At 51.5% G+C, this 19,442-nt stretch overlaps 9 protein-coding genes across 9 annotated transcripts; 3 read left to right on the forward strand and 6 right to left on the reverse strand.

The window, feature by feature from the left end:
• Positions 1-343: 343 nt before the first annotated feature.
• Positions 344-1,692, reverse strand: PHYSODRAFT_375547 (hypothetical protein; the record flags this gene model as incomplete). The annotated part of the gene is made up of 2 exons (XM_009529316.1): positions 344-565; positions 1,561-1,692. Coding segments are annotated over 2 exons (354 nt in total), but the record flags the coding sequence as incomplete, so codon positions are not given.
• Positions 1,693-4,605: 2,913 nt separating this feature from the next.
• PHYSODRAFT_376083 (hypothetical protein) lies at positions 4,606-4,866 on the reverse strand (the record flags this gene model as incomplete). The annotated part of the gene is made up of 1 exon (XM_009529317.1): positions 4,606-4,866. A coding segment is annotated over one exon (261 nt), but the record flags the coding sequence as incomplete, so codon positions are not given.
• Positions 4,867-5,763: 897 nt separating this feature from the next.
• On the reverse strand, positions 5,764-6,290 carry PHYSODRAFT_454714 (hypothetical protein; the record flags this gene model as incomplete). Its single annotated transcript, XM_009529318.1, has 2 exons — positions 5,764-6,103; positions 6,193-6,290. Coding segments are annotated over 2 exons (438 nt in total), but the record flags the coding sequence as incomplete, so codon positions are not given.
• An 84-nt stretch (positions 6,291-6,374) lies between these two features.
• Positions 6,375-6,824, reverse strand: PHYSODRAFT_448792 (hypothetical protein; the record flags this gene model as incomplete). The annotated part of the gene is made up of 2 exons (XM_009529319.1): positions 6,375-6,451; positions 6,644-6,824. Coding segments are annotated over 2 exons (258 nt in total), but the record flags the coding sequence as incomplete, so codon positions are not given.
• Positions 6,825-11,968: 5,144 nt separating this feature from the next.
• On the reverse strand, positions 11,969-12,521 carry PHYSODRAFT_378203 (hypothetical protein; the record flags this gene model as incomplete). The annotated part of the gene is made up of 2 exons (XM_009529320.1): positions 11,969-12,235; positions 12,318-12,521. Coding segments are annotated over 2 exons (471 nt in total), but the record flags the coding sequence as incomplete, so codon positions are not given.
• Positions 12,522-12,982: 461 nt separating this feature from the next.
• PHYSODRAFT_332318 (hypothetical protein) lies at positions 12,983-14,254 on the reverse strand (the record flags this gene model as incomplete). Its single annotated transcript, XM_009529321.1, has 5 exons — positions 12,983-13,011; positions 13,046-13,212; positions 13,282-13,892; positions 14,085-14,159; positions 14,231-14,254. The coding sequence occupies 5 exons, from the start codon at positions 14,252-14,254 to the stop codon at positions 12,983-12,985; spliced, it is 906 nt and encodes a 301-aa protein (XP_009527616.1).
• Positions 14,255-14,440: 186 nt separating this feature from the next.
• PHYSODRAFT_498366 (hypothetical protein) lies at positions 14,441-15,073 on the forward strand (the record flags this gene model as incomplete). Its single annotated transcript, XM_009529322.1, has 1 exon — positions 14,441-15,073. A coding segment is annotated over one exon (633 nt), but the record flags the coding sequence as incomplete, so codon positions are not given.
• A 255-nt stretch (positions 15,074-15,328) lies between these two features.
• PHYSODRAFT_301165 (hypothetical protein) lies at positions 15,329-15,736 on the forward strand (the record flags this gene model as incomplete). Its single annotated transcript, XM_009529323.1, has 1 exon — positions 15,329-15,736. One exon carries the CDS (start codon positions 15,329-15,331, stop codon positions 15,734-15,736), a length of 408 nt encoding a protein of 135 aa, XP_009527618.1.
• A 170-nt stretch (positions 15,737-15,906) lies between these two features.
• PHYSODRAFT_378048 (hypothetical protein) lies at positions 15,907-16,059 on the forward strand (the record flags this gene model as incomplete). The annotated part of the gene is made up of 1 exon (XM_009529324.1): positions 15,907-16,059. A coding segment is annotated over one exon (153 nt), but the record flags the coding sequence as incomplete, so codon positions are not given.
• Between the last annotated feature and the right edge of the window lie 3,383 nt (positions 16,060-19,442).

Genomic DNA, 19,442 nt, shown 5'->3' on the forward strand with positions numbered 1-19,442 from the left:
ATTAATTTCAGGGTGAGAAGCAATCGCTCGACCAAGAAAATCAATCGCCAAAATAAAGAGAAGAGGTGCGAGCGGGCATCCTTGACGAATTCCTGAATTAATCTCCCACTTCGATGACTCTACCCCAACTTGCCGAGGTTCCTGTGTGCAAACTGTGAAGCACATCAAGAAACCCTTGCGGAAAACCAAATTCCGTCAAAGCCGTGAGCAGGAAGCTGCGATCCAATGTGTCGTTGGCTTTGCACTCGTCGAGCCCAAGGATGGCGGCCGAGTCAGCCTATGCAATGCTTGCGTCCTCCAGCTGGGTCAGCAACAGTGCTTGGACGACTGTTACACTTTTAGTCATGAGCCTGCCCCGCACAAACCCTTGTTGAGCCAAACTGATTATCCGTGGGAGAAATAGATGGATCTGTTCCGCATAAATTCTGCCTAGGATTGTGTAAGCTGTGTTGAGCAGAGAGATTGGACGATAGTCCATTGCATTTCTTGAGTCTCCCTTCGTCCGGAGTGGAACAACCACGGCGTCAAGGAACGAGCTCGGTACCGCTGCACCCTTCTGAATCGCCTGATAGACCATCGTAAGACATTCCGCCATTTCATTTCAAGGTTGAGGTTAGATTGAGTTCATTTATCCTAACTAAGATAACGACCGACGCATCCACCGCCAACACCGAGCTCATATCTCCCGATGCCCCGCCGAATAGTTGAAACGGACTACTCGACTTCCGTCGATTTGGTACCGCGGACAGCGAACGCGGTCCCGCTGCTCCGTCAGCAGCGCCTGCCCTCCGAAGCTTGAGTTCTCCACTGCATTTTCCTGGGCCGACGTGCGTTCCTTCTTCCCAATGTGTTGCAGGCCACCAGCGAGCGCCCCAGCAGCGCTTTATGCGGCGACGTGTCGTCACCTTCCCCGAGTCAGCCGTATCTGGGTCTCTGCCACTGCGATTTTCTTCGCCCCACCGCACCATGAGTGCACCATGAGAGGACCACCCCGTCGCAGCCAGCTCCATGTAGCGCAGGCCACGTTGACTGACAGCATGCTCCCGCGCGTCACTACGAGTGCTGTGGAGGGTGTGCGCACGTTGGAGTGCCGCACACCCGACGATCTGGTGACCTGCCAGTATTGCACGCAACCTTTGTAGGCTATGACGACCAGGAGGGCCCACGGCGTCACCCGTGGCCTGGTTTGTAATGGGAAACGGCGCGATGGGCTACATGTAGACCACCGTGGACCCCCCACAGGCCCCGCCTTCCGGCTGACGGTCAAAAGACCGCCGCAATACGCCGCCGCACGCAGCGACGCAGAAATCCAGCTTGGTCCGCGGCTTCACCCCCGAGCTGCCCAGCCGTGGCGTGCAAGCACGCCGGCCAGGTGCATGCATGCCTTTCGCTGGTCGCCAGGAACGACTGGCTCCACAAGGGAGTCGCCGTCGTCCAGTCGTGGCCAATCAGAGCGCTCTCGATGCTCACCGGCGCGTTCTGATTGGCCGGACCGCTGGGTCAGCTGGCTCTATCGCCGCACTGCCCGCTGATTGGTCCTCCCGGCGACTTGAGCTCCACGCCGCAGATTGACGAGTATTCCGCCATCTCATCCTTGAAGTCCTTGTAAAAATCATGCGAGAGACCCGTAGTGCCTCCAGATTTATCACCAGGGAGTTTGTCGATCGCATCAGCAACTTGTTTCTCTACGATGGGATTCACAAGTTGTTGCTTCTCCTCCGGGCGTAAGCGTTGGGAATCCGGGATCATATGAAATTCTCGGAGAGCTTTCTGCATTTCTGATGGATCGAGAGTTGCGTGTGAGCCCCCCATTATATGGTTCCATTCACTTGCCATTTTTTCTGCTACTGGCATTGATTCGGGGTAGTAGCGACCAGGCGATGGAGAAATATCAGAGGTCGTTTGATCACGTTGCCAATCCGCGTGCCGTTTGTAGATGTTTTTAAGATTGGCTACCGTCGGTTGTAGAGTTCTGCCAAACGCTCGTTGGCCTTGTCGTACACGGGAATTGTCGGCGATTCGCTGTAAGTCCTCTCGTGATTTGGCTTCACAATTCAGGCACTTCCTCAAATTGTTGTAGTAAGACGTAGTTCTTTCCTTATCCATTCGCGCCACGTCGCTGAGCATTATAGAGATCTGCCTAGCAAACGTATCCCATGCTCTTGCTGGGCAGCTTTATTGGAGAAATGTCGCTTTCAACTTGTGTAGTCTTTTCCGGATTTGTTTATGAACCCATTCTGGTGAAGCGCTTCGAAAAGGGTAGTGCGATTTATTTTTCCTCCCTGCACTGGATTTACGTAGCGTGAGCCAGAGCCGTACTTCCTGATGATCGGATTTATTGCTCGGTGGCCGTGCTTCAATCCATTGCGCTAGTCCCGCAAGATCATTGCTCATGTAGAAGCGATCCAGTCTGCTTGCAGACTGCTTTCTCCAAAAACTAAAATGCGTCAAGGGGTCAGGAACGCTATCTTCGTTGGCATGTGTTGTGAGCTGTACCGCATCGAGTAGGTCGAGCTGATCTACCAGTCGGTCAAGCTCGACACTTTCACAGGACTTCGCACTTGGTAATCCATTAATTATTCGATCATGAGAAGGCTGCAGAACGGCATTAAAATCTCCCCCCAGTAGAAGCAGCTTGACTTTTGAAATCCAACTCTGCAGATCGCTATAAAAACTGCGTTGAGCCTTCCTGTCCGTTGGCGCGTAGATGTTTACTAGAGTCCATTCTCGAAAGCGTAGTCCAATTCGTCGTCCCGTCCACTCACTTGGTCTCCACGGGCTGACTTGAGCTGCAATATTCGGCTGCAATAGAATACCAATGCCTCCTGACGATCCTTCCATCTTCGACCAGTAACTGAGGGGTTGTTTCGGCTCCATAATACCCCACACCCGGTTCCACATTTCTGCTACCTCATCAATTTCCTCACTTGTCTTCAGGTGAGTATCTTGTACATATATAACGTCGGCTGGTCGCAGACTTGTACGTTGTTTCCAACCACGCAGCCACCCAGATCGACGCTCCTTTTTAAAGCCTAGTAAATTCTGTGTAATCGCATGTAGTTCTGCTCGATGCTGTTTGTTTTCTTGCTATCTAACCCAGATCCATAAAACAAATCTGCCATTTGCTGCAGTTCTGTATATAGGTCCGAGTCCTCCATTGCGGTAGTATTCAGCATCTTGGTTCATCTAATCCTGCATGGCCTCCGATTCGGTCGCTGCAATAGTTTCATTCTGTATCGCTAGTAGAGATTCTAGCGCGGCCCAGTCTCCATCCGAAGAGTTTGCGTAAAATGCCCTCTGCACACTAGGGAACCGCTGAAGTGCAAGAAGAAATCGATTGAGAACCTCTCTTGTGGAGAACTCTATCGATTCAGGACGCCCTTGCATTCTGCCTAGTTCAGGTGCATACACAAATGCAGCGATGAGTTTCCGCGAGAGGTAATCCGTTTTCCGCTTTCTACAAAGTTGAAGGAGCTGAACAGCGTCGGGCTTGAGCTTGTTCAGAACACCCCACAAATCCGGAGAGTGAAGATAGCTGTCATCAACCATTGTAGCTCTTTCCTTCCGGAAGAAATCAAGCCACGACATCATCGAATTGACAGCTTCTGCATCCACATCGACACCTTCATTTCGTCGTCGTTCAATCACTTCACCAAGCTTAGCTATGCCAATGATAAGACAATCAATTCGATATTGACGGGCCCAGTCCAGAATCGTATTAACTTTGAGCGTCCTCAGCACATATTCAGGCGAGTCAACTTGCTGTAGCCACTCGAGCAATACATTTGGATGCGCAGTCACCGCGTTTTTCCAGGTCACTGCATCAGCCGGGAGCCGGGGAAATGGTACTGAGCTGAAGTTTTCCCATCTTTCTTCCAGCGCATTCCACTCATCTCTTTTAATGCGCTCCGTGCTCCTACCACCTCCAGTGAATCTACTCCATTGGCTATCCGGAGGCGCTTTTGGGACGTTAGAGCCTAGTGGACAATTCGCTTCACGACTCGATCCAGATGAGGCGATACTTGGAGTCCATTCCGAAGTATTTGATGCTTCCATATCCACGTCATCATCGTCTGGCGTGGTTGTGCTGTCGACCCCATCTTCTAGCAGTCTCTGCTGCCAACGAACTAACGTTGTTTTGGGTTCTCCAGTCATCCTAGTGATCAAATCGACTTGCGAGCTTTCGTCCCAATTGAGATTGAGCAGAAGTTTTTGCAGACCCGGGGCTAGTCCATGTGGACCTTGAGCTGGGAAAGCTTGTAGCTCCTGCTTACGCTGTCCTCCATTCATGAGTATTTCTTGTAGCTCTGTCTGCTCTCTTTCGGATAGATCTGAATCCTGAAGTGCTGTAATTAAATCTTCATTTTGTGCATGCGCTGCCGTTGCCTGTTGTCGGTTTGGCTCATTTGATCGGCTCTGGTTATCTTGCATGCTCGAGTTGCGAACGGGTGTTGGCTGCTCGGCCACTACAGCTTCCAAAGCAAAACAATTCTCGAACAATTCATCACTGGGTGATTCTCCAAATTGTAGTCGGGTGTAGTGCTGAGAGCCAAAATGAATAACAATCGGCAGTGCTCCTGCCTTCTCCCCCTCAACACAATCTTCTTGCAGCGATGTTAGCCATTGGCCAACCGATTCACCTCCATATTTAAATTCTCCTGCGGACATCAGCTCATGAGTAGAAGTAACTTTACGGATGGGCTTGAAAATCTGATAACTAGCATCAGCGAGACCACTTGGTGCCACGACCAGATAGATCGGTCGCTGGAGTAGCTTCGTTACTAACAAGAGAGTCAGCTCAGATCCCCAAAAAGATCGAGGGATGAAAGCAGTGCTCTTCGAGCTGCTGCTGCATACGTCCTCAATATATTCGCGGAGATACTGCGACGATTCCTGAACAGGAAGCTCCCCAGCGCGCTGAATGTGAGAGATGAGAATTGTTTTTCTGATATCGTGGGGAAACTCCACATCAAACCCGTGTTCCGCTGCCATTTGGACTCCCTTTTTCAGTTTGATTGCCACCCTTTCGACCGCCTTTACGGTCTCAGGACCCGAAAAATCAACATTCAGCAACGCCATAGCAATCGTGTAGAATTGACAGTTATCAGTGCCTGGCGTCGAAACAGGATTTAGTCCACATCGCTTCAATACTTCAACCCCTGATAGCTGGCCGACGCTGACAAGGTCAATGTCCCGACAAAGGCTTGCTCTTTCTGGCTCGCGCAAATGTTGCCGCTTGTAAACAGCTTCGCAGTTGAGCCGATTTTGCTTCGACAACGACTCCGGTCTCACGAGAAACGTCTTGCCTGATGACTTTGGCAATTGCTGTTCTCCTCCCTCCGAATCAGATGAAGAGTCCGACAAATCGACCAGGTTAATAACATCTTCCTGTAGCTCAGTATCCTCCTTAGCTCGCGAGGCGTTCTCTTGAGATAACTCGGCCGCCGCTTCTCGTGCTGTCTTTCCTGGGCGGAACGTTCTCGATTTAGATGGCGTTTTCCACTCCTCATGCACTCTTGGCTCCTGCAACGGAAGGCAAGACTCGGAGTTTCCGTTCTGCTCCTTGACATTCTGACTGACATACGAAGTTCCGCTGATATTTTGGTTAGACTTCGTTTTATCCTTCCACATATTTTCCTGTTCCTGAAAACTTGTAACCGTGGATTTATGCCGGTCAAAGCAAGAGATTTCTTTCGTCGTGACTATTATACAGCCACTACCACGAGACCACGCATCTGAGTGAGAACGACTATGAGCAACTGCGTGCCCGGATACACCACAATTATAACACGGCGGTGCTGGGTTCGTTCCGACATGCTGCACAAGAATCTTCTTTCCCATCCAGTTGATGAACTTCACTTTGTCCAAAAACGATGGACACCCTGGGGACTTGAAGTAAATCTCCCATGCCCCCGTCTGGAACATTTGGCGCCCGTACTTCGGTTCTTGGAACGTACTGTAGCTGCCTGAGAACCTCGAGCGAATAAAGGCGTCTAATGCTGCCTCATCCATAAATCGCGATACGTTGAGAAGCTTGACTCGGTAGCGACCATGCTGCTGTTCATTGCGCACTCCGTCTACACCAATTTGACGCCTCCTAATTCTCGCACTGCGCTGCTTTGGAGTATCACCCGGTCGGCCGTCGGCCGTTCTGGCATTCAGCAACAGAAAACGCCGGTTGCGAAATGGTACACTCTTAAACACGGTGTGCTCGTTTCTCGTGTCCAGTAGAACATGTGCACTGAGTGCTGCTGAGAATTGTAGCACACTTGCTTGGTTTCGCCTAGCATCTGGGTGAGTTTGGCTTGATCAATGCCGCCTCGCTTAGCGCCTTGAAGAATAGCCCCCACCAGTCGCTCTCTCGTTTGAAAATCGGGGTAAACGGGGAATTCCATAGGTAGCTGGAAATACAGTTCTCCTTCAACTTGTGCATATATCGTGTTCTGGATTGCTCTGAGCATGTCATTATCACACGTCCTCTTTAGAGATTGAGGTAGTCCTTGCGCCAATATGTTGCCTTCGAGTAGGCCTTGTGTTATCATCATCTCCACAGACGTTGGTGCGCGTAATTCAACCGGGAAATCATGCTGTTCAGTGTACGCCGCCCGCATTGCTTCTATCTCCTCGGATGAATACACGTCACTCCGAAAGCGCACAATCGGGTTGGCTTCTTCCATTGGATCATCTTCCTGGCTATCTGCTGCTCGTGCTAACGGGTTCGCAGACCATGGGTTAGAGGTGGTTGTAGTACGGACCTTCATCTCGCTCTCTCTTAGTTCAATCGTATCCAGTAGAGAACGACGCGAGCCGTAGATGGATTTCGTGAGATCACGAAGCCGGTTCTTCCACTGCTGGCAAGTTGCTCCATCCTCCATGACCTGGGCCCAAAACAGCCGTAGGAGCCCATCTAATTCGACTTGCAACAGCGTCGGAAAGTGATCTTTTTCCTCTGGTAACTCGCCACTGCCATGCATCTTAAAGACAGTTGTGAACATCTCCTGCATGAGGTACCGATCCTCAGAGCTGACCGACACGGGAGTAACGGCTCTTCTATCCCCGGTGGTGGCTTGAACATGGCTCAGAAAGTTATCGAACAGTGTCGGGAACGGTAGCCCATGTGAGGCCGCACCTGGTGGTCCATCTCGAGGCTCTTCTTCTGGTTCTTCTTCCGTCGAATAGTTTTTGTCAGTTTTTCTTGTTTTCTGGTTTTTCTGGTTCTTCTGGTTTGCTCTTCTTCACATTGCGCTGTTTCTGGTGGTGATGGTGGACTGGAAAGGGGACACGCTGGGCCAAGCTCAGTCGTCTCTTCATCATCAGCCGTATTGCCACTCTCCTTTCCAGCTGTAGCTGCTTCCTGCTTGCAATCACCGCTATCCAGGGAGGAACGGCTCACGTTGCCCTCAGCTGCAGCTTCCTCCATCTTCTGCCTTGCTCGCAGCGGGGGGATCACCTTCATCTCCCATTAGGACAGCACTTCACAGGGTCGCGGTGCTCTCAATAGAAGGTCGTATAGTTCAGCCAAGACAAATCTTTCGCTGGAGGCCTGTGGATGGCTCCGTTCGTTGCTTCGTGTGGGTCACTCCCAATACCCACGGGTTAATCTTGGCCTGCTGTCGCTTTGACGGTTCGGCGGCTAAATCGGGAGTGGAGCAGGCTATACGACAAGACATCTACATGCTTGCGCAGGCGCAACTGGATACGGGCATGGCAGCCCAAAGCCAGGGTGGCAGACATCAGCAGATCTAGATCGTGCCAAGTTGCAGGTCTTTTGATCGGCTCGGTTGTTAGGATACTTTTAAGTAATCCAATATACCTCATCATCATCATCGACGGAAAGGCTCCTTCTTCTATCCATCGATTGTATAAAATCGTCAAAAGTGGCACTACAATATCACAATGATCCTTGTACCAGTCGTTGCCAAGTTTGTCTGGGACTGCGGATTTCCCACGCTTGCACTTGCGAATGGCTGCCTCCACTTCTGCTTCTGTTTTTTTGTCATCCATGTCGCTCAGAGCGTATTTGGCCCACCCTTTCTTCACCCCTCCACATATTCATCGATAGATTTGACATCCACGCTACCGCTGTTCAATACAGGAAACCACGCATCTGCTAGAATATTAGCTTTGTCCGCAGGATCCCGTTTCGCTTGCAGTCCACTCTGCTTGAGGTCATGAATAATGTTGTCACTAAACTTCGTGCATATTCTGCGAAAGAAAAACTTGGTGTTGGCTTTTCCAGTCCAAGTGTGCTGTCGCGAGAGGTTCCGCCTCCGCAGTCTTCTACGTCGTTGTTGTATAGATTGAAGTTGGTAAAGTAGCTGCTCCCTTTTGTCCGAAGCTCCGTGTTCCCTGCTTTCACACTTCTTGAGTTTCGTCAGCACTCTTCGTATGCGCTGCCGAAAACCTCGAGTCATTTTTCGTCGACGCTTGAGCTCCCCGAGCTCAGCTACTAGCCCCTTCTTGAAACGATCCCAGCTCTCAGCTAAACGCGCGGCGTCCACGTCGCCCATTATATCGTGTGCTTGCTTGTGAAAATCACAGATTCGAGAAGAAATTAGATTTTTAGCGGCGGCAGTCATGTATTCAGGCATGGGGTAAATTTTTGGCAGGCGTTTGCTGCGCAGCGGATTTGTGAGATTTTGCAGCTGGAGAGCAACACCGTCATGGTCCGAGCGAATTGGACACACGATCTTGCTCACTTGCTTAATCTACAACTGCATTTTGCTGGAGGTACCACCTGTCTATCCGGCTTGAGCCTACCCTTTCATGTGCAAGCTTGTAGAAGTAGGTTTGATGGCCAGCCGCAAAATCATTCCTTGCTTTAAGGCCCATATCATCCAGCTTCAGGTGGTCCAGAGCTTCAACTAAATGTAGCGATTCCAGCCATTGGTGCATCGCAGCTCGCCCTGCGTCTCCAGTTGTCGCGTTCGTTCTCCTATCGAAAAATGAATCGGTGACGCAGTTGAAGTTCCCCCTACTACGAGCTTGACGTTGTCGGGGACTGGGGCGTCGACAAGCCGCTGAAAAAATTGCTTGCGCGCCTTGGGATCGGATGGGGCATACAAATTCATTACTAGTAGCTCTTCTCCCTGCAGGATGCACCTAATGAACTGCCTATAGGCAGTCCACAGATGTTGGTTCCAAGGTTGTGCGTTGCGAATTGCCCCGTGCGGGTTGATTAAGATTGCAACGCCTCCATGACGAGCCCGCTTGCTCCTCCTTCCAGCATGAGCGGGTGCCCAGAAAGAGACGACTGACCGTGAACTCTGTTTGTATCCCCACCCCACTTTATACTGCTGCTCTGCAAAAGCCGATTCCACCTCATAGAAACGATCTCCTGGGTTCGAGTGGCCCTTAGAAATGAACTATCTAGCTCACTTATGAAGTGGAAATCTACATTCAGAGGTATTGACTTCGAGGAGTACAACTCTACATGTAGCACATGCTGACATTGGCGAGAGTCAGCTTTTTATTATTGCTAGATCATCGTTGTCTCTCTTCAATCGGAGCACAGTACAGGCTGCGCTGCACTGAGCTCCCGTAGTTTGTTTTGTTAATGACTTTTGCTAAACTCGCTGTTACTTACCAAACACACTGTAGCTATCCTATCCTTGCGTTATCTAGCAATCTGGCATAGCGGCTCTGTCTGTACCTCGTTTTCGAGCTGTACTGGTTCCATTCGAAGGCGTCTCGTAAACCTTTAAATACCCTAGCAGTGAACACTGCTGCGTATTTGGACACCAAATTAAACAGAAGCACAAAAACATACAGAATATATCGACCACGTATTGTATTAAAAGTACAGACTAGAGCGTGAGAACGAGACGCCTGATATATCCGGATTTAAAAGGGAATCATATGTGGCAGGCATCACTTTATGTATTTTACATTGACTCTAATACCTGATCTCATCGGTAAAAACGGGTGTTAGTTGTTACCCGTCTCGTCATCACGCTCTAGTCTGTAAATGAGAACCAGAGTCCGCATCGAGCCCCCCCCCCCCTCAGTTGAGAAGGTGGCCCTGAGAGGAACGCTACATCTCTCATGCGGTCAGCGTACCTAACGTAAATTCTCAAATAATACCCCTTACCCGTATAGTACCCTCTACAACGCAACCCACTGCGTAACCCAGGGTTACATGGTTACTTCAATACAAATACCAAGTATCATTTTGTGGGCTTATTGTCGAAAGCATATTTATGCATGGAATACTGTATAATATACGTAAATTATCAGATTTTGTTTGAAAACGGGAGGGTACTAATAAATAGTGCCCGGGGTATTATTCGGTAATTTCCGTTAGTGATCCAAATCGAGGAATTCTCCTGAAGTCCCCATCTACTTCAAGTATCATATTGTCACGCAAGCTATGTTTGCTCGACGTGTCTTAACGATATTAAGCATCGTATAATTTTAATAGAATTGCCACTATTTCAAAAAAATACAAATGCTGCAATATAAATGGCGAGAGTGATATATCTTACTGCTGGTAGAAACTACGGACCCCAAGATCTTGCCTAGTACAGTAGGAAGAAAATTTGTACTGTAGGTTACGAGATCTTTATAAAATCGATTCGATGTTATGGCGCAGAACCACTATTGTGAAAACCGGCAAAGATGTCCAGACCAGATTAGTTTGATTAGGAGGGGTAGAAAATATATAAAAAGGGGTATGCCAAATCCTAAATCGTATCGTTGGTCGTAAACCGTCCATGTGCAAATCTGAGAGCCTAGCTTCCTGAGCTACATGAATGGCCGCAGAGGTGCACTGCATCGTGCAGCGAGCTAGAGCAAGCGTATAAGCAGCCACTCGTGCCAAATTTCAGCCCCGTGAATAGTTCAGACGCAGACACATATTGCATGTACCCATCAGGGTGTTTCATGTAAACGGCAGCGTCGAGTTTGCCGTCCACGTTGACATGGGGCACCGTTCATATAAACGAGGTACCCTCATAATGCCAAGTGTGACATGGGCATTTGGCGTAATTTGATTATAAATCGACGGCAGTCCACGGTACAGTATATGATCAGGGCTGGGAAACGCCAAATCGGAGTAGCATCCTATTTATATATAACAAAACAAAGTCTCAGCCGCTTAATAAGCACCCAAATCGATCGATTTGCAAAAAAATAGGACATAGTGTTCGGTTTTCACAATATTATTCTGTACAGATCACTGATTTGAGATCAAGTCAAATCTAATGCATTGCCATATGGAAATGTTGATCATTTGGCGAGTCCATCCAGCGCAGTGCACCATAGCCACGGGTTTATTCCACGATTCGCCTCGCGCCCGATAAGCCTGTGTAGGATACAAGAAGGATGCGCGTGATCGCGGCGGTTGCTGTTTTATTGGGCTTGGTCGTCTGCAAGAATGCTGGGTCGACTGAAGCAATGTCAACGGAGATGACGCTGACGTCAACTACCAGTAGAGATGCTTGCAGGCCGCCTCAGCGAGGACAGGCGTCTTCGAACTAGTGACGCACTTAAGACCGGAGACAGCAAGGAACGAGCGCCAAATACTTGGTTTTTCAAGGCGCGTCTCCCCTGGAAGAAGAGTGGCAGGGTAGCGTCTTCAGACGTGAAGAAACTGGATGAGGTCGGTGCTGCCCGGCTGAGGGCTTGGCGTGACAATTACCTCGATAGCCACTTCATCGCGTTTAACAGCGAGCAGAAATCAGTCGACGACGTATTTGCTTGGGGGAAGACGCAGAAAATGTCAGATACAGCAGCGAGGAACGTAGTCAACCAGTATGGTGACTGGCTTGCCAGAACTCCGAACCTAGTGGGGAAGTAACAGGTTGGCTGGGAGTGAAAGCTACATGTTATAATGTGCTCCTTTATGCCGCAGCTCAACCTCAGATAATTCAGCTGCTTCCTCCTGATACTCTCGAACCCATTCATCAGTGTGAAAACATCCGAAGACGCAAATTCTTTCTCGCGAACAGTTCCCCTTGATGACATTACGCAGCAGTAGCATAACCTCGAATCTACCCTCCGCGGCAGCGTTGCTCATGGCTGCACCCGTGCAGCCTTCAGTTCGGTGCTCGTCTAGCCACCTGATAAAAGCTACGTGTCCGCCACTCGCGGCTCGATCCATTGCTGCTGAGGTACAGCCTTCGGTTCGGGTTTGATGCAGCCACTTTACAACATCCAGAGCTCCACAAGTAGCAGCACCGTCCATCGCAGCAGCAGTGCACCCCTCCGAGCGGTTATGATGCAACCACTTGACAACCTCGAGGTGGCCACCGCTTGCAGCTCCGTCCATCGCGCCAGTTGTACAGCCCACATTTACGTGTTCATGAAGCCATTAACACATCAAGATGGCCCCTTCGTGCTGCGCCATCCATTGCACTTGCTGTGCAACCTTCCGTTCGATTCTCACAAAGCCAGCGTAACATTTCCAAGTGCCCATTCTTCGCTGCATGATCCATCGCAGCGGTTGTGCAGCCTTCTGTTCGATGACGATGTAGCCATTTAACGACTTCAAGGCGATTGTTTTCAGCCGCTCCATCCATGACAGCGAGTATGCAGCCAGACATATCGTCATCCGAGCGCTTTCGCTTAAGAGTCCCAGCTTCCTTACTCATTTCGTGGAGAAATTGCACGATTTCCAGGTGTCCATATCTCGTGGCTACATCGATGGCACTATAGCATCCCCACTTGGTTTTCCTATCGCAGGCCCAGAGGAGCTGAATGCTGGAGTTGATGCTAATTTCAGTGTACAGCCACTTCACAACATCAGTGAACCCCCTCGCTGCAGCGTTTAGTATGGTCTGTCCTGATACTTCTGCGGCATTGTGATCTTCCCCCAGAATCTCATCCAGCTCTTTTAATTTCTTACCGTGACGATAAGATTCTCGGGATTCCTCTCGGCTATTTAGCGGTGCATCAACACGAGCATGAAGATACTTGGCTATATCCAAATGACCGAAAATCGCGGCTGTGTGAATGGCGAGACTTGCTTTCCTGCCCACGTTCGTCACATGCGTAGGTCGTGTGTTTTCCCGTCTGAAGTGAGCACAACAATTGCAGTCCTCGTCACGTTCACTGTCGCTGTCGCTATCAAGATATCCTTCGTCCCAGTCCAGCTCAACTAGCCAGCGAACAATCTCCATTTGCCCGCCTTCAGCTGCTTGTACGAGAAGGCCAGTTCTATCGCCCAAGTAGCTTTTGTCTTCTAGCCACTCCAGCATGTGAAGATGTCCGTTACTAGCAGCACAGTGTATGCCTTCTTCTTTATAAGGATAAACACCACGGTCCATCAACCATTTTACCAACTCAATATTGCCACTTGCTATGGCAGCACGCATCGTGCCCGCGCGGTCGATATGGACCGAGTATTGAGCAATCCAAATTGCGACGGCATTGTGGCCGGCATCAGCTGCAACTGCAGCAAGCTCGTCGCCCCAACCTACATATCGACGCCATTCTCCGTCATCTGCACTTTCATCTGGTCCCTCTTGAGACTGTTGCTCCACTTCAGCTCCGTTGTCATCATCGTCTCCCAGCGCAACCTCCTGACCACGGTCAGGGACGACATCTTGCGTGTCTACTTCGCCCCCATGCTGCTCGTCAAGACTCTCTTCTCCATCCGACTCTCCACTACTTTCACTCTCATTGCTGTGGTCAACATCGTCGTCGTTGTCATAGAAAAATTGAAGAATCTCCAAAGCGCCCGATCTTGCTGCGGCGTCCAAAGCCGGAAATGCCACGTCGTATCTGCTGTCGAAGTGCTCAAACAGCCACTTCACCATGTCCAGATCATTTTGCCGAGCCGCCTCCACCAGTGAGTACGTGAACCGGAATTGCTGATAGTGCGGCTCGCAGTGGAGCAGTCTTCGTGTAGTGAATTCCAGGTCCAGCTTGGTGTCACCGCAGCATAACCCAAGCTACGATCACCCAAGTGCGTCAGCAGCACGGATTGATGACAATGGATGATCTCTTCGAATGATTACTCCCGACGCTGAGGTGGTTACGGCGTAAACAGGTCGAGCAGTTGCGTGGCTCGCTGGACTGAAGTGTCCAGTCGAGCTACATGAGGATTTAGCAGGCTCAAGTGCAAGTTTATTCTGTATGTCCACTTCTTCGAGCAGCAGCTGCCTTCTAGAAGCTTCTAGAAGCTGCTTCTCTCGTTTGGAGGCTGGTGAGGCCACGGGCTGGTTACCATCAGACCCAGTGCCTCACCCCCTTCACTTTCGATTCTTCCTAGCAATACACAAAGCCCTACTTCCGTGCGGGTTGGCCCCCGCATCGTTGTGTGTTGTGTTGCTTGGAACCCGGGAACTACTACAAAGAATTCTTTAGTAGGACACCACTGCCCGAGCGCAGCCTGCTACAGACCGACTGCGCCGCTCAATGACGTCGAAAGCCTACTACAACCCCCTCTCCAAGTGCAGAGACCCAAGTCCCTGAGCATCCGGACGTCCAGCAGCTGAAGATGACGCGCTCGACGGAAAGCGACGGGCCGACCGGTTCTGTGCCACTCTTCGTCCCTATCCTGCCGCCGAAGATCACGTCGATCTCCCACGAGGCGTTGGTGAAGTGGCAGCGCGATCGGCGCGACTACGAGACCAAGCTGTGCTCCCGCTGCCGTATCTCGGGCGAAGACTACGACATCGTCGCCGAGTCCATCAAGGAGGCATTCGACGAGGATCTACTGGAGGTTTTATGCGAGCTCCAGCTGGACACGACCCCCGCCGCTGTAACCGACACCATTCTCCTGGCAGAGATCGAGCGCATTGTCGACAGTGTCAAGAACGACGCGCTGCCGGATATCAAGGAGCTGCTCAAGCGCGAGCTGCGCATGAACATGAGCGAGAGCGACGTGACCGCCCGAGTGCTGGACTACTTTATCCTGTTCAACAAGATCACCAAAGAGAACGGGCTGACGGCGTGCTTCAGCCACGCCAACGGCGTACGCGAGAAGTGCAAGCGACTCGTGTCGCAGCTCAAGCCGGAGGCGGTGAAGAACGAGGTGAAGCAGTGCATCCGCTTCACGCACGTTCCAGCTGCCACGGACCCAAAGCTGCTGTTCAAGCTGGTCGTCGAGAAGGCAAACGAGCACGAGCGGCGGTTCATCCGCCTCAAGCAGCAGAAGCGAGAACCCGCTGAACGAGACCAAGACAAGTCGAAGAAAACCCAGCCAGCCAAGCCGAAGAAAGACTGGAACAACAAACGGCCCGCAAAGCAGACTGGGGCTGTTAGTGCTGAAGCGAGATCTAATTGGAGGCCCGCACACTCCGACAATAGCCAAAAACCGTCCGGTCCTGCTAAGCCATCAACGACCGGGAAGCCGCCGCCAGGCCCGTGCCCGAAGTGCAAGGGAATGCATTGGATCCGCGAGTGCACGGTGGCGACGGAAGACGAGAAGGTCGAGCTGATCAAGACACTGCGCAAGAACAAGAAGGCGGAGCTAAAGCGCCTCGGAGAATTGCTGCCAAGTGGGGGCCGCACGGTGATGCTCAACGGTGTGCTGGAAGTACCGTACTGCCCTGACAGTGGGTCGGACTTTACAGTCATTGGGCGGTCGCACTGGGAGCAATTGCGTGCTCTCGATCCAATTATCACAGTCGAAGAACTATCTGTCCCCGTGGAGAACCAGACGTTTGACTCCACGGTGGTGACGGCCCGCCTGAAGGCCAAGCTACACGTAATGATCCACAGAGCAGTCGGCCCTGTTGAACCTATGAGCATGGCGACGTGTTGGTGGTGGATGTCGACGATGGTGAGTTAATCGTTGGAAATAACCTCCTACTATCGCTCGGCATTAATGTTGATCACCAGCTGGAGCAGCTGGCCTCGCGTGATGAAGATGAACTAAGTGGAGATCCGATCAATTTGGAGGCAGATGAAATGCCTGTTGGCGCCGATGGATCCCCGCCAAGTGATGATGACGACATTTTTGCTGCAGTGGAACGATTGATTGACCGCGCCGTGGAGAACGGATTTCCGCTGGAGCATGTGGAGCAGCTGTGCAAGATCGCGCACGCGTACGATGTGTGGCGCCTCGAGTTGCGTGCTGACCCACCGGCAAACGTGCCGCCCCTGGAAGTGCGTCTGCAGAGCGGGGCTCGCCCAGCTAAGTGACTGGTGTACGAGAACCCCAAGAGCCGCTGGTCGAGCCCCGTTTTGCCAGTCAAGAAATCGGCCGACCTCATGGACCTCCGCCAGACTACCGACTACCGAGCAGTCAACTCGCTGACGATCGCCATGGCGGCGGTGATGCCTATTCTTTCGTTAGTTCTGGAAAACGCCCGAGGAATGAAGCACTTTGGTCTTTTTGATTTCCTCAAGGGTTTCTGGCAGTTGCCGCTTGCAGAGCTCTGCCAAGCGTTTTTCTCCTATTTGACTGACATGAAGACTTTCACGCCGCGTCGAGTGCCGCAAAGAAGCAGTGACGCTGCCATTCACTTCAAGAAGACAATGGAGGAGTGTTTCTCAACCTTACTCTACGAGCACCTTCTGATCTGGATTGACGACCTGCTATTGTACGCTGCGGACATCGAGACCTACTTGATTAAGCTGGCGGAGCTGTTCTCACTGCTCAACCAGTTTGGCCTCAAGTTGAGTGCTAAGAAATGCAGTTTGTACCAGACCAAGGTGAAGTGGTGTGGTCGCGTTATTGATCACCAAGGTGTGCGGCATGATACCGAGCGCATTGATACTCTGCGAGCACTCCCGTACCCGTGTACTGCTGCGGAGCTGCAGCAGTTTGTCTGCGCCATCAATTGGATGCGCGAGAGTATCGTCGATTTCGCGCGCCAAGTCGCACACCTGCAGCGCCGATTGGATGCAGCACGTGCCGACACTAAACGAACAAGACGTGCTGCCGCAGGTATTGAGATCGATTTGACTGAATAAGAGCGCCGGGTGTATGATCACGTGAAGGAGCTGCTTGCAACGTCCGCCACGCTCGACTTCCCTGATGACAACGCGACCACGTGCCTGTTTTCAGACGCATCGGACGTCGGTTGGTCGTTGATCGTGACCCAAGTTGCGGCGTTTGACTCTTCCAAGCCTGCCACGGAACAGCAACACCGCTTGATCCACTGCATGAGCGGGACGTTCACGGGCAGCCAACTAAACTGGTCAATTATCGAGAACGAAGCACTACCAATAGTCATTGCGTGCGAGAAGCTGGACTACTTGCTTCTCCGCCCAAAACCCTTCAGGATGTAGTGCGATCATAGGAACCTGATTCACGTCTTCGCCCCACACGAAAGCGTGAAAAAGCATATCAAGGGCAAGCTTCTAAGATGGGCGATGAAGCTGATGAACTTTCGATACGTCGTAGAGCATGTGCCTGGACCAGATAATGTGTGGGCAGACATGATTTCTCGTTGGGCTGGGAACCATGTGCCCGCTGTTTCCGTCAAACGGATAAAAGCAGTACGGCGACAACAAGGGGCCGAGCGACACGCGTCGCCCTTGCTAAGGCCTCTCGATGACGACGGCTTCATTTGGCCTACGCTGGAGGAGCTGCGCGAGTTCCAAGCGAAGTTTTCACCTCCACCAAAGGCCGAGCGCGGTGAGAATAGCGTCATAACGCTTGGGCACCGCATCTGGGTGCCGCGTGAAGCTACGGATTTGATCCAGCGACTGTGCGTCGTGGCGCACTGCGGAGCCCAAGGCCATCGGGGACAACAAGCAATGATAGTCTACCTGAATCGACTGTTTGCAATTGATCGTCTGACGAAGACGGTGGCAACTTTTGTGAGTGGATGTTCGTTGTGTCTACACTCTCACGGAGGCAAGATAATCCCGAGGCCATGGGGTCAGCAGATTGACTGCAGTACACGGAACGCCGTGTTACATTTTGATTTCATATACCTGGGACCGAGTTATGGTGCGAGCAAGTACCTTTTGGTCCTGAAAGACCACGCAACCCATTACTGTGAGCTGATAGTCGCGGATACACCTGAGAGTCACGTCGTGGTGGACGCGTTGTTGGATTGGCACCCGCGGTTTGGAGTTCCACCTGACTGGATATCCGACCAAGGATCACACTTCAAGTGTGAGGTAGTCGCCGAGCTCTGACGCCGCCTCCGCTCCCAGCCGTCGTTCACACCTGCGTACAGTCCGTGGGTGAACGGTTCAATTGAACGAATCAATCGCGACATTCTTCAAGTCATTCGTGCCATGATACTCGAGTACAAGGTAAGCTACAAGGACTGGGTGTACCTGGTGCCGATGATCCAGTCAAATCTCAACCATTCTGCTGTGCCTTCGCTCGGAAATCGCGCTCCAGTAGAGCTGTTCACGGGTCTCGAGTGCCCGACTCCATTGAAGGAGTTTTATCTACCTGACAAGAACGACCTGCAAGAAATTCCTGCAAGTGATGAAATTGATGCGTTCCTGGACACACTTCGCGCGAGTATCCAGAACATGCACAACGCCGTCGCCGACAAAAAGGAAAAACAACGTCTCCTCAACAAACGGCGAGAACGAGGCGAAAATATGGTGAATTTCGCGCCCGGAGACTACGTGCTGCGTTCCAGAGTCGACGAGAAGCACCGCAACAAATTGCAGGTGACGTGGGTTGGCCCTTATATGGTGGTGCGAGCTGATAAGCATTCGTTTGGCGTATAACATCTCATCACAGGTGAAGAGCTGGACGTGCATCCCTCCAGGCTCAAGTTTTATGCGGACGACAGCCTGAACGTTTCCGAGGAGTTGCTGGAGCACGTGGCATCGCAAGGCATCGTGATCGCGGCGGATTAACTCAAAGGCCACCGCTGGAACGAAAACATCGAGGACTACGAGATTTTGGTCGGGTGGAAAGGTTTCCAGGCCATAGAAGACTCCTACGAGCCGCTGAGTGATGTGGCTAAGGAGATTCGTGTTTTGGTGAACAACTATGTACTGCATGCTGAGGACCAGGCGCTCGCGGAGCATTGGCAAAAGCTGCACGGGAACACAAGGCAGAGCGCCGACGGGCAACCTGTAGTTCCCGGCGCTACGTCGACCGGTGAATCGCGTGTGCCACCAGGCAACGCGGGACAGGCAAGGCGCCGACTATCCGGGAACAAGCGGCGAAAACGTGATGGAGGTGCTGGTCGCAGTGCTCCACAATCTGATAATGGCGATCGAGCTGGAGCAAGGCCTCTTGCTGCGAGCAAAAAAGGCAAGCGTCCGAAGACAAGAGTCGCAGAGGCTGGACAGCCTCCAAGTGGCGGTCAACGACGTTCTCGCCGTTCAAATCGCTCTCGTAAGGACCATGACCAGCACGACTAGCTTTCTTGCGGAGAACTGCAGTCGCTGTCGGCGATCGAGATGATATGAGTGGTGACACAAGCTTCGGGGGTAGTGTAGTGAATTCCAGGTCCAGCTTGGTGTCACCGCAGCATAACCCAAGCTACGATCACCCAAGTGCGTCAGCAGCACGGATTGATGACAATGGATGATCTCTTCGAATGATTACTCCCGACGCTGAGGTGGTT

The sequence above is a fragment of the Phytophthora sojae genome (assembly GCF_000149755.1).
Source record: "Phytophthora sojae unplaced genomic scaffold PHYSOscaffold_4, whole genome shotgun sequence".
Classification (NCBI taxonomy): Eukaryota; Oomycota; class Peronosporomycetes; order Peronosporales; family Peronosporaceae; genus Phytophthora; species Phytophthora sojae.